At 43.8% G+C, this 14,491-nt stretch overlaps 1 protein-coding gene and 1 long non-coding RNA gene across 7 annotated transcripts in view; one reads left to right on the top strand and one right to left on the bottom strand.

Moving 5' to 3' along the window:
• efr3a (EFR3 homolog A (S. cerevisiae)) overlaps nt 1-14,491 on the top strand; it is a 108,595-nt gene that overhangs the window by 27,755 nt on the left and 66,349 nt on the right. For all 6 annotated transcript variants that reach the window (XR_006025296.1, XM_042071362.1, XM_042071363.1 and 3 more), the window contains 3 exons: nt 1,540-1,661; nt 5,894-6,043; nt 13,304-13,411. Coding sequence is in view for 5 of the 6 variants with exons in the window: in XM_042071362.1 (XP_041927296.1) it covers nt 1,540-1,661; nt 5,894-6,043; nt 13,304-13,411 (380 nt within the window). In the remaining variant the exon portion in view is untranslated. The remainder of the gene's footprint in view (nt 1-1,539; nt 1,662-5,893; nt 6,044-13,303; nt 13,412-14,491) is intronic.
• On the bottom strand, nt 2,255-3,250 carry LOC121692654. The gene is made up of 4 exons (XR_006025303.1): nt 3,183-3,250; nt 2,976-3,073; nt 2,751-2,876; nt 2,255-2,648 (listed from the first exon to the last, which is right to left on the bottom strand). It is a non-coding gene; the product is annotated as an uncharacterized LOC121692654 (long non-coding RNA).

The following is a 14,491-nucleotide window of genomic DNA, read 5'->3' as shown; positions in this document are numbered from 1 at the left end:
ACTGTGCACAGTGCACTGACGACTGTAGCAGCCCAAGGTAACCAGTTGTTGTAGATGAAGGGCAACCACTTGTTTCAGATAGCCTTGACAACATGTTACCTGTGTTGCCTACGTTATTAATTGATGGTAGCCTACAATAGTTAATTGTATCGCGTAACATATTAGTTGGCTCAAAGAGTAGGGAAATCAGGCTGGAGAGAGTCACGCGTATGTTGCTTTTGCTGGATCGAATCCAGTTTAATGCTAGTTTTCAAAACATATATTTTTTTACATGTCTTTTGTCCGAGTGGCTGTAATGTAGCCAAGCGCTCATGGCGTATGAAAAGCGACTTCAAACCGCCTAAAACAACTTGTTTGTGAATGTCTGACAACTGCTGCAGCGCATGCACGCGCAAGGAAACCAGTAGGTGGAGAAACCAGAAGGCACACAACATCAGAACGATTTTATGGCTATTTCGCATAGGCTACTCAATGGTGCTATTTCACACGCATTATAGCGACCCCCACTCACCGGGGTTAGGTGGAAGGTGTTAATAGACGATTGGCGTAGCCTCCAGTGGACTAGGGCTGTCAAAATTGCTCAAAAATGACGTTTGAATATCCCCTCTAAAATAAACACATGTATTCGAATATATTGGAATATCTAGGCTATATTATTTGCGCATTATGTCAGTGACGCGCATCATGTAATCTGTTTTTAACTTTTTGTATGGTTATTGCTTGACAGGGGGGATCCCAAGCAGCTTTCAGCCATAAGGCTACTTTGAGAACATTTCCTAATTCACCCGACACTGATATTCAAAATGTTGAAACTATTTCGGCATAGCCTATAAGCAGTTTAATTAAATGTAATGTTAGTTGTAAACAAACGGGCTACTTGGTGAGGCTTGGCCTCACAGATGCGCTCGTGCCTTAAATGGCAATAAAAATCTTCACGATATAGGCCTATTAACTGACCGCCCGATTGACCTCCAACGAACGCAACTTTCCACCTCTGAGACAGCTTTTTCAAAAATATGTCCTCATTCATGTGTAATTACTTCCACCAACAAATCAAAGTATTCTTGTAAGTGTAGAATCTGCCATTCAGAATATATCCAAGCGAGTCGCCTGTGTGGCGGCAGCCAGATGGGAGAATTCCCCCCAAGATCTTGATCAGGGTAGAGGTGTTGAGGTGAGGGTCCAAGAGAGGTCCTCAGAGATGTGGAAATGACACAATGTAGCTTATGAGTGTGTAGCTTAAGAGTGTGTCTAAAAGTTAGATAATATCTAAAAGAGTATGTGTTTCACAACGTGTATGTGTGTGTGTTTCACAACCTTACTGGTAACTGGTAGTGTACATATTAGCACACACACCAACACACACATATTAACGCCTATTCCTCAATCTACATCCATATATGGAGCTGACACATATGAGTGAGTGTGTGTGTGTGTGTGTTCATATTCCTGTGTATAAAAAGTGTTTACTGATCACTCCTGCGTGTGTGTCTGTCTGTCTGTCTGTCTGTGTGTGTGTGTGTGCGTGTGTGTGTGTAGTTTGTGAAGTTTGCCAACATTGAGGAGGACACCCCTAGCTACCACCGGCGGTACGACTTCTTTGTGTCGCAGTTCAGCGCCATGTGCCATTCCACACAAGAGGACGCCGAGACCCGCACCAGGTGTGTGTGTGTGTGTGAGACCCGCACCAGGTGTGTGTGTGTGTGAGACCCGTACCAGGTGTGTGTGTGTTTAGTTTGTGTGTGTGTGTGTGTGTGCGTATGTGTGAGACCCGCACCACACTGCATGAAAAGTGTGATTTTCGTCCCCGTAAACGACCGGAGATCTCCCTCATTTTCGGTAGTTGATGACAATTTGCAACCCGCGCTTGTCGCCGTTTGTCTGTGCCATAAATTGTCGGAAACAGACAATGACGTATTTGGAGAGCTTTCAGAGTGCTAATAGCCCTAATTAGCATATGAATGCAGCGAAACCGCGACTGGCCAGGCCTGGCTTGAATATCCTTACTCAGTATTGGATGAAACCACAACTTTCGAACAAGTAAAATCACTCTTGATTGGTTGGCAGATCCCCAATAATAATGTGTGTGTGTGTGTGTGTATATATATATATTATATATATATATATATATATATATTCATATTATGCTGTATATTCATGTTATCCTATGTAGGCTACTACACTATTATTAGGCTACCATCAAGGACATGAATGAATTTATAGAGGAAATGAACATTTGCCAGGAACATGTTTATGCAAAGAGCGAGCTTTATTAAAACAAACACAACTATATACAAAGCGAGGATCTGCCCACACATGGGTAGAGGATGATCCAAAAACTACAACTCCGTGAACTGTCCGTTTGCCTCCTCGGGGTTGTAGGTAACTGGCGGCGTTCTTTCCGAGGCAGGTCCGTTATGCAGACGCCTATTGTGCGTGGCTCTGTACTTCGGCGTCGCCTCTAACCGGGACTGCAGCTTCGCACAGAGTTCAGAGAGGTCTGGCCTACGAAATGACGGCGACCGTACAATCCATCCAGAGACCCCGCCAACAACGCCATCTTCTTCGTCAGACATGAGGTCTACGGTGGCGGACTTCCAGAGTTCCACCTCGTCATCTGCTAGCACACTCTGTCTCGATTCCAGCAGCTGTAAAAAAAACAATGAATCAGTACTGTGCGATGCGATGCACTGCGTATGGACACAACACATCTATCAATGCTCCTGAAAAATAGCCAAATAAAGTCTTACCCTCTTTCTTCTCGCTCGACTCCTGAGCTGAAGTCTTCGCAGCTTCCGCCCGCAATGAGTTTTCTGGCTGGGTATACATGTATCTAAAGCTCCTGCGTACCGTCTCGTAATATGTCTTACAGGCGGCTGGAAAACAATTAAATGAGAGTGGTATGAATAAAAATCAAACGCAAGTCACAGTAACATTAAACAAGGAAGGAGAAACAGTAAAAACAAGTCACTTACACACAATGTCGTCTTTATCAACATCGTGTAAATCTGGACTTCCAGATATTGCTCCGAGCAAATAGGAGGTCACCGCCTCATTATGAGGCGAGATTAGTCTGTGAAAACAAAATGTACAGTTATGATCGGTATCCATCCTATGGTCTCTATACGTATCCATTTCCTTATAGCCTACCGCAGAATGAAAGCATATTCTTTAAATCTTACCCTTGCTCCGGTTCGTAGCGCCTGCAATTTGTCTCCGAGTTGTGAAGACGGCGTACTGCTTCCTGTAAATGACGACACAAAAAAATACACTTTAATAAAGCTGGTTCTGCTCACTTGTTCTTTTGCAAGGCTACTAGGCTACTCTTAGCTTTGGTTTTAGGCTAGGGTACTTTTAGCTTAGCTAGCAGTCATCGAACATATTCTTACCGTAAGCTTGGGATTGTGCACCAGTCTTCTCTTCTTAAAGTTTGTCTCTCCCGCACAGTTTTTCGACTCCAGAGCAGCCAACCGGTCCTCTATGGACAGCAACCTAGAGTTTACCTAATTGCTTGAATGACTTGCAGACAGCTCCGAGCAAAGAGGAGGTCCCGACCCCATTAAGAGGCAAAGTTAGTCTGTGAAAACAAAATGTACAGTTAATATCTGTATCTATCAACGTAGCCTATCTATTTCCTTATAGCCTACAGCAGAATGAAAGCATAGTATTCTTTAAATCTTACCATTGCTCCGGTAGTGCCTATGTGTCTCCGAGTGAACCCTGGTAGGCTACGGCTGGCTCTGATTTTCCGAAAGCAGATGTCCATTCTCCTGGCGAGACAAGTAACCACTCATCTGGCACTAGATCCAATGCTCTCCATTCTTCCAAGCAAAAAGGGAAGTGCTCGTTTAAAGGTCCCCTCTTCTAGAGGGAATGAGCGCAGACGATCGCGGGCGCGTTTTTTATGATTCACATCCACATACATCCAAATAACGTGAAGTAGTAGCCTAATGAAACTGTAGGCTAGCCTTTCTGTTCTGATGAATCCAAGTACAGCTCGCTGCAGCCTGTGGGAAGGCGAGGCTTGGAGATGCTCCTCTCTGAATTTGCCACCGCACACTGACTGTTGTTTATCCCAGCTGTTCTGGTGGAAGCGCGACCACAGTGCAACCACTGCTCACTAGAGGAAGTGTCTCCCCTGCTGGCGTGGGGGCGTAACGGTTGGACTTAGTGGTTTATTGAAGTGACCCTGCTGTGGCGTATAGACTGAGAATGTTTTGGACTGTGTAAATAGTCTATTACTATTTCCCTGGTAGTAGACTACTTACACAGTCCAAAACATTCTCAGTCTATACGCCACAGCAGGGTCACTTATATAGATATATATTTTTTATTCAACAAAAATATATGCAGTTTTGCATATATTTTTGTTGAATGAAGATAGTGATAAAGACAATCATTTATATATTTGCCTCTGAAATTCTCATTGTGTTGGTGTGAAGGGAAAATCTGAATCTAAACTCTATCGACTGTTTTAAGTCAGGTTACATTATTGGAGCTTGCAGGGAACAGACATGTCATACCCAGCATCATTTCTGCCTGTTGAGCGTATTACTGGGAGTTGTGTGGTTAACACATCCACTGTTTAAGCAAGACCAAAGGCCACAGTCATGCCAGCATGCACAGTTCACTCCCCCTGCTACCCTGATTTGCATTTGTATAGCTCACAGCATTTTCATTTACATGTTAAAGCCTCCCCTAGAATTAGGAGGAGGGGGGGCATGGGGGGACAAATGCCAAGCAAGGGCCCACGTCAATTTCTGACAATTCATGGCAGTTTTCGGCATTGCCTGCAAACTGCCGCGAACAGCCATTAAACTGAACTTCCACGACAATCTACAGTGCCGCATACTGACGGAAATCACACTTTTCATGCAGTGCCAGGTGTGTGTGTGTGTGTGCGTGTGTGTGAGACCCGCACCAGGTGTGTGTTTAGTTTTTGTGTGTGTGTGTGTGTGTGCGTATGTGTGAGACCCGCACCAGGTGTGTGTGTGTGTGTGTGTGTGTGTGTGTGTGTGAGAGTGTCCACTCTGAGTTGGGAAAGTCGGCCTTTTGTTATAGTACCCCTACTTCCTGGAATAATCTTCAGTGTAATATAAAAATGAACTCTATACTTTCCTATAATCAATTCAGATCTGTAATCACAAACCTTCCTATGTCAATTTGTACCTGCTTTAAGTAAATGTCTTTATTATTATTATTATTATTATTATTTTATTATTAAGATTTTATGTATTTTTCCCCTTCCTCCTCTATAATGTAATGTATGTTATTATTTATTATCTTATTATTTATTGATTTTAATTTGTTTTATTTTATTTTATTTTATTAACAGGCCTAGACCTACACCTATACTTTATTTCTCTCTCTTTTTACATCTTGTTACTTCATTGTTTCTGTAATCTAATAATAATAAGAAGAATAAATAAAGGTTGAATGAATGAATGAATGTGTGTGAGACCCGCACCAGGTGTGTGTGTGTCCGTATGTGTGTGAGACCCGTACCAGGTGTGTGTGTGTGTGTGTGTGTGCTTATGTGTGTGAGACCCGTACCAGGTGTGTGTGTGTGTGTGTGCTTATGTGTGTGAGACCCGTACCAGGTGTGTGTGTGTGTGTGTGTGTGTGTGTGTGTGTGAGAGACCCGCACCAGGTGTGTGTGTGTGTCCGTATGTGTGTGAGACCCGTACCAGGTGTGTGTATGTGAGACACGTACCAGGTGTGTGTATGTGCGTGTGAGTGAGAGACACCCACCAGGTGTGTGTTCTCATGTTTTTATATTGTGATTGATCATGAAGATCCACAATCTAGTTTTCAAGTGAATTATAGAGATTGAACACATATAACACATATTCCTATAAGTCTAACAACTGTGTATGTGTGTGTGTGTGCGCAGGATCCGTGTAGCTGGCATTAAGGGTCTGCAGGGGGTGGTTCGTAAGACGGTGAATGATGAACTTCAGGCCATCATCTGGGAACCTCAACACATGGACAAGCTGATCCCATCACTACTGTTCAACATGCAGGACACGGACGACACAGAGAGGTACACACACACACACACACACACACACACACACACACACACACACACACACTTGGACAAGCTGATCCCATCACTACTGTTCAACATGCAGGACACGGACGACACAGAGAGGTACATACACACACACACACACACACACACTTGGACAAGCTGATCCCATCACTACTGTTCAACATGCAGGACACGGACGACACAGAGAGGTACATACACACACACACACACACACACACACACACACACACACTTGGACAAGCTGATCCCATCACTACTGTTCAACATGCAGGACACGGACGACACAGAGAGGTACATACACACACACACACACACACACACACACACACTTGGACAAGCTGATCCCATCACTACTGTTCAACATGCAGGACACGGACGACACAGAGAGGTACATACACACACACACACACACACACACACTTGGACAAGCTGATCCCATCACTACTGTTCAACATGCAGGACACGGACGACACAGAGAGGTACATACACACACACACACACACACACACACACACACACACACACACACTTGGACAAGCTGATCCCATCACTACTGTTCAACATGCAGGACACGGACGACACAGAGAGGTACATACACACACACACACACACACACACACACACTTGGACAAGCTGATCCCATCACTACTGTTCAACATGCAGGACACGGACGACACCGAGAGGTACATACACACACACACACACACACACACACACACACACACACTTGGACAAGCTGATCCCATCACTACTGTTCAACATGCAGGACACGGACGACACAGAGAGGTACATACACACACACACACACACACACACACACACACACACACACACACACTTGGACAAGCTGATCCCATCACTACTGTTCAACATGCAGGACACGGACAACACAGAGAGGTACATACACACACACACACACACACACACACACACACACACACACACACACACACACACACACACACACACACACACTTGGACAAGCTGATCCCATCACTACTGTTCAACATGCAGGACACGGACGACACAGAGAGGTACATACACACACACACACACACACACTTGGACAAGCTGATCCCATCACTACTGTTCAATATGCAGGATACGGACGACACAGAGAGGTACACACACACACACACACACACACACACACACACACACACACACACACACACACACACACACACACACACACACTTGGACAAGCTGATCCCATCACTACTGTTCAACATGCAGGACACGGACGACACAGAGAGGTACATACACACACACACACACACACACTTGGACAAGCTGATCCCATCACTACTGTTCAATATGCAGGATACGGACGACACAGAGAGGTACACACACACACACACACACACACACACACACACACACTTGGACAAGCTGATCCCATCACTACTGTTCAACATGCAGGACACGGACGACACAGAGAGGTACATACACACACACACACACACACACACACACACACACACACACACTTGGACAAGCTGATCCCATCACTACTGTTCAACATGCAGGACACGGACGACACAGAGAGGTACATACACACACGCACACACACACACACACACACTTGGACAAGCTGATCCCATCACTACTGTTCAACATGCAGGACACGGACGACACAGAGAGGTACATACACACACACACACACACACACACACACACACACACACACACACACACACTTGGACAAGCTGATCCCATCACTACTGTTCAACATGCAGGACACGGACGACACAGAGAGGTACATACACACACACACACACACACACTTGGACAAGCTGATCCCATCACTACTGTTCAATATGCAGGATACGGACGACACAGAGAGGTACACACACACACACACACACAACACACACACACACACACACACTTGGACAAGCTGATCCCATCACTACTGTTCAACATGCAGGATATGGACGACACAGAGAGACACATACACACACACACACACACATTATGACATCATCTTGTGTGTGTGTGTGTGTAATGCGGTGTGTGTATATGTAATGCAGTGTGTGTGTGTGTATGCAATGCGGTGTGTGTATATGTAATGCAGTGTGTGTGTGTATGTAATGCAGTGTGTGTGTGTGTGTGTATGTAATGCGGTGTGTGTATGTAATGCGGTGTGTGTATATGTAATGCAGTGTGTGTGTATATGTAATGCAGTGTGTGTGTGTATGTAATGCGGTGTGTGTATATGTAATGCAGTGTGTGTGTATATGTAATGCAGTGTGTGTGTGTATGTAATGCGGTGTGTGTATATGTAATGCAGTGTGTGTGTATGTAATGCATTGTGTGTGTGTGTGTGTGTAATGCATTGTGTACAGTGGGTCCCCGTTAAGTTTGGACGGGTTCCTTCAGGAATCACGATCCCCATTTTCTCAGCAGAAATGGCACAAACTGCAGTTGACACAAACAACCACAAGGTGTCACAAACAACCACAAGGTGGCAGTTTCCAAGTCAGTAGAACAATCAGAGAAAGCTGAGCCATTACCAAACATATATGATAATACAATAGCGTGAGTCTATATATCTTATACCCTATTTGTCACGGTTACTTATAGATTTGATAGTGTAACGATAAGCGCATAAGAGCATAAGAGACTTTCAGCGGGGGCACGGAAACTTAATTTGATCACGGTAGTTTAAGCTTACACTTGACAAAACATTCTAATATGAAAATGTAGATGCAATTGTTGTAAGATGGTGCAGCTCCTTTAAGAAAGCACCGTGCAAAAAAGTAGACGTGCTGGAGCGAGTCATATTCAAAATGCAAAAAATAACACCGCAGATAAAACCAATTATCCTCATTCATTGCAACCGCAGCATGCCTGCTTGCCAACGTTTAAACAAAAAAGATATCAAAGCACCTTTTGCGTTTGAATGTAACACGAAAAAATGTTTAAACAGCTGGACAAATGATTTAGCTAATTGATTATAGCCTGTACACCAGCAATTGTTGAACATTTGGAAAAAGATCGCTCAGCTGTTGCCACAGTCACAGGCAATGTAGAAACAACATGAGAGCAGTACACACTTCCCCGAATGTGGATGTTACACTGTCATAATCTACCACCAGCCTTTTGGCAAGTTGAAAAATAGATGACTTCTGTGAAATCTCTGCTTTAAAGCAAGACCTAAATGAGAGGAGTTGTGTTGGGAATGTCGGTGCCATGTCCATGCTATAATGGTCTGACAAACGTACTGCCTTTTCAAGCAGTTCATCATCACCTGCGAGTTGAAGGATCATAGGACGTAAAGACTCAACCACATAACAAGTTTTCCGCATGCTTGCACATCTTTGGGAGAGCTGACTGATTATGATGTCCAGAGTTGCATTAAATACCTGCACTTTGAAGTATCTCTCTGCATCGGTTAAGCGTTCATCTTCCGATAGTTCATCAAAGTGACGCTTCACTCTCCGTGCTCTAACATTTTCAAATGTACTCTGAACCCCCATTTATTTGCGAGTGTCTGCGCTGTAGCCTTGGCCTGGCCAAAGGCACGCAGGTAGTCAGAAAGGACCGGTATAGAATTTTCCAGCAATTGCATTGCGGGGGTAGCGACGGCGGTCACAGGCCCTGGTGCGACTGCACTTGCTGCACCTACTAGGCCTAGTTACGCCACTGCGTGGAGCGCTAATGTGTCTACTGTAAATCATTCATGTGTGAAAGTCATTAGGCTGGAAACGCTAATGTGTCTAAGCTCATTAGTCTACTTTCAATAGGCCTACTGTACAGCCTGAGAGGGGGAACATAACCTATAGCCTAGGCTACTGTAGAGTAGGCCTACAGTAGGCTACTGTAGGCTAAACAATCAGTTGTGAAAGTCTGCAACGAAAGTTTCCTAATGGAAGTGCTAACGTGTCTATTGAGCTCATTAGCCTACTTTCAATAGGCCTATTGTACAGCCTGAGAGGGGGAACATAGCCTACTGTAGAGTAAACAATCAGTTTACTTAGTTACATTTGTTTAGTTAAATCCAGTTTTCTACTCTATCTCCATGATATTCTTAGCCTATAGAAAGACGAAGTCGGGAAAGTGCTTCAGAGAAAACGTATTTATTGAAATAATGAACAGTCTACATTCTACAGTCTAAATTTAAAGCATGTTGAATCCCTGGGAAGATCTGCGTGTTGTGCGGAGGAATTCGTTGATCTTATTGATGCAGTCCTTCAGTTCACTCCTCCCCATAGCAGGGAACTTTCGTTGTAGTGTTGAGACCACAAAGTTTTTCACATTTTGCGGCAGTGCTCGCTTGCCCTTCGCTCCATCCCAGTTGGTGGTTTTGCTCCAGGCTTTATAGTGTTCCTCTGTGACGATGGACCTGAAGAGCAGGCATCCGTATCTGCCCACTTGGCCGTAGCTCTGTTGGTGAATCTTAGCGTGATCTTCGGGACCAACATCACGCAAGGTCACGTCTGCGTGTTGACTAGGAACTTGGATGCTGTCGTTGAGTGTGACGGAGAGGGCCAATGGAGACATCTGCAAGGAGGACGTTTCTGGAGCTGGTGTCGAGGTGCACCTGGGGATTGGTCTCTCAGGCGTTGAATAACTTCTCTGCTCACGTAGCGTCGCCTGAAGTTCTCCGATTCCAGCTCTCATCTCCTGTAAAATGTCTCTGTGGCTCTCCAAGTGGCTGCCTCTCGGAGTTGTTGAAGCTCTCGTTTGAGGTTTTTGACCTCCGCTTTCAACCGATCATTCTCGGCGTCTCTCTCGGCTACTCGAGCTTTCTCTGCTCTCTCGGCTACTCGAGCTTTCTCTGCAAAATGTGTGAAAGTCATTAGGCTGGAAGCGTGTCTACTGTCAGTGACTAGTGCGAGAAGCGGGTTCTGTGTTGTAGGCTATGCATTTTTCCGACACTTGGCTGCAAGCTCCCCTCCCCCATCCCCTTCTTTCACAAGCAGTGCAGCTTTCTGAAGCGGTGCCTTTTGAAGCTAATGTAACAAATACCACCAATATTGTTGTGTGGCAATAAAAGTATCCAGGGTTTGCGCAAGTAGCCTAAATATATAAATAAATTAAGGACATACAATCCTTAACGTGAAAAAGCTTAACGTAGCTTAATGTCCCAAACAACAAGTCGTTTTATGCGCTCATTATAAAGAAAGTTTAACGTGTCCCAAAACAGCTGTCAGTTAATCACCAAACGTCAAGAGGGTTGAGTCTGAATGACACCGAGTTTTAGACACTGTGTTTTTGAAGTTAAGAAATATTTTCGTAATAAAAATGGTCATTTAACCAATAAAGGCTGAAAAAATGTACAGCAAAACTGTAGGCTACATGCAACCCAGCAGAAGACTATTATAGGCTATTGGCAAATCATTGAGCATCATTCACACATTGTATTCTGCACAGTCTCTACACGTGGAGCGCTAATGTGTCTAGGCATACTGTAAATCATTCAAAATGTGTGAAAGTCATTAGCTAGAAGCGTGTCTACTGTCAGTGACTAATGCGAGAGTTCTGTGTTGTAGGCTATGCATTTTTCCGACACTTGGCTGCAAGCTCCCCTCCCCCACCTCCTTCTTTCACAAGCAGTGCAGCTTTCTGAAGCGGTGCCTTTTGAAGCTAATGTAACAAATACCACCAATATTGTTGTGTGGCAATAAAAGTATCCAGGGTTTGCGCAAGTAGCCTAAATAGGCCTATATAAATAAATTAAGGACATACAATCCTTAAAGCTTAACGTAGCCTACATGTAGATTAATGTCCCAAAACGTCAACAAGTCGTTTTATGCGCTCATTATATATGGATTTCTATGAAACGTCACGAAAACATGCGTGCGCAACCAAGAGGCAGAAAGCACCATAGAACAGCATAGAGCAATGCAAAAGAGCAAAAGAATAAAATGATTTTTTGTGCTGACAACTGCACCAATTCGAAATCACGATGGTTAGAGAATGTTAAATATGTTCAATATCCCTAACGGAATGCATGTCTTCGCCAAAAATGACAAAATACGATGTTATGTTAATAATGCAAATGAACGGCACACTTTGAAATATAGTCGGAAATGAGATGTTATCATCATTGAGACAACAGGGGTATACAATAAAATCCGATTGTAGCTTACAGCAGCCGGCTATTTAGGTTAAGTTTATAACGTTGTGGACGGCCACCAAGCGTCTTCTGCCCCACGGCTGCGGCACAGTCTTGAGTGACCGGATTCGTTTTCCTTTGTCATATGAATGCTGTCATTTTGTTAACATTACTGTTAAGGAGATGCTGTAGGCAAATGCTATATTTCAACCTCGTTAGTGTCAGAACTATTCACAAGGTTTCTGGGCAGCATTTTTATGTTCTGTTAGCAAGCGAACTTCTCATGACTACCGACAAAGTAGCCTACTGCCAGCTGACGAAGCTCTCATTTTAAAACATTACTGAGAGACAGGCACTATACAATCAAGAAATCTTGCCACTGAATCCAAAACTATGTTTAACATTATGTACAAAGCTTAGGCTACAGTGGATTAGCATGTTGCAGGGGCTGCTAAAAACAGAGAAACGCACTGAAAACTCGGCCAATCACAGCCCTTGCTGTCGAATGCGCCGTCCGGTTCGACCGTTGAACGCCACAGCGGACTATGCTGCCCCCAAGCGGCTGCAGTTGTCCTTACATGTCACCCAGCTGCGTGAATCACCATTATCGTGAATGAAGTGTCAATTTTTAACGGGGACCCTCTGTATGTGTGTGTATGTAATGCGGTGTGTGTATATGTAATGCAGTGTGTGTGTGTATGTAATGCGGTGTGTGTATATGTAATGCAGTGTGTGTGTATATGTAATGCAGTGTGTGTGTGTGTATGTAATGCGGTGTGTGTATATGTAATGCAGTGTGTGTGTATGTAATGCATTGTGTGTGTGTGTGTGTATGTAATGCGGTGTCTGTGTGTGTATGTAATGCGGTGTGTGTGTATGTAATGCGGTGTGTATATGTAATGCAGTGTGTGTGTGTGTATGTAATGCGGTGTGTGTGTGTATGTATTGCGGTGTGTGTGTGTGTGTGTATGTAATGCGGTGTGTGTGTATATGTAATGCAGTGTGTGTGTGTATGTAATGCGGTGTGTGTATATGTAATGCGGTGTGTGTGTGTATGTAATGCAGTGTGTGTGTGTGTGTGTATGTAATGCGGTGTGTGTATATGTAATGCAGTGTGTGTGTGTATGTGTGTGTGTGTATGTAATGCAGTGTGTGTGTGTATGTAATGCGGTGTGTGTGTGCAGGGCATCAGGAGAGGAGAATCCGGCATCCCTGGCCGAGAGCTGTTTCCGTGAGCTGTTGGGTCGAGCCGCCTATGGCAACATGAACAATGCTGTGCGCCCGGTGCTGGTGTAAGTTTCAATAGTAACCACATATATCAACATAACAATGGCATAGTAACCACATATATCAACATAACAAAGCCATAATGACCACATATATCATTAAACAATGTCAAAGTAACCACATGAGCATTGCCATAGTAATTATATACATTGTATTATATTTATTGTTTGAGGTGTTAAGCACTTTAAGTTTATTCGTGGATATATTGATAATGTGCATAAATAATGAAATGTGCATACATGCTTTGATTGTGCATATTACCTACTTTGATGTAATCTGTTTGATTAATGATAAACAATTCAACTCAGTTCAGTAATTCAACTACATTACCCACAATGCAGTGCAGGTTCCGTTCAGAATGCTGTACTAAGCGAGATGCTATGTACACGAGTGAAATTTCTGCTACTAAACGAGGCCTGTTTTGATGAGCAGTGCTGGCTAGCTAGATATACACACAGCACCTCCACACCCATTTGCACACCTACTACGGTTGATTAAAGAGGTATGACATCATTATGACATCATCTTGTGCACATTTATCTTGGTCTTACAATGGCCGGATGATGCTGGCTTTCACACACAAGGTGGTAATCCACAGTAATTAAAGTGCCCATATTATGAAAAAATCACTTTTTCTGGGATTTGGTGTGTTATTGTGTGTCTCTGGTGCTTCCACACGCATACAAACTTGGAAAAAAAAAACATCCATGCTGTTTTGAGTAAGATAAGGGTTTCTGGATGTATCCTGCCTTCAGCCTCCAGGGTGACCTGGTCAAACTTGACGTCACAAGCCGAAACATTTCAATATTCCCACCCACCACCTCCTTTTAGGGCAATTACGTTACGTAAATATAATGGAAACCTATGGAGCTGCATCGAAGTGGGCAGTGAAAAGGATTTATACTAAATCGTTGAACAAACGTGAATAAAAGGCACAAAATAAGGTTGGTGTGAGAGTTATCTGTGTGTTAATGGGATTCATTCTAATTCCATCACTTACATATTTCCTACAACTAGGTGAGATAGCTAAGCTTATGTTGTAGGCTACTGAAGTTCCACTGTTAGATAGCTAGCTAGCAAGCTAA

The sequence above is a fragment of the Alosa sapidissima genome, chromosome 19, assembly GCF_018492685.1.
Source record: "Alosa sapidissima isolate fAloSap1 chromosome 19, fAloSap1.pri, whole genome shotgun sequence".
Taxonomy (NCBI): domain Eukaryota; kingdom Metazoa; phylum Chordata; class Actinopteri; order Clupeiformes; family Clupeidae; genus Alosa; species Alosa sapidissima.
Note: the sequence above shows the minus strand (reverse complement) of the source record. Positions and strands in the feature narration are given on the sequence as shown.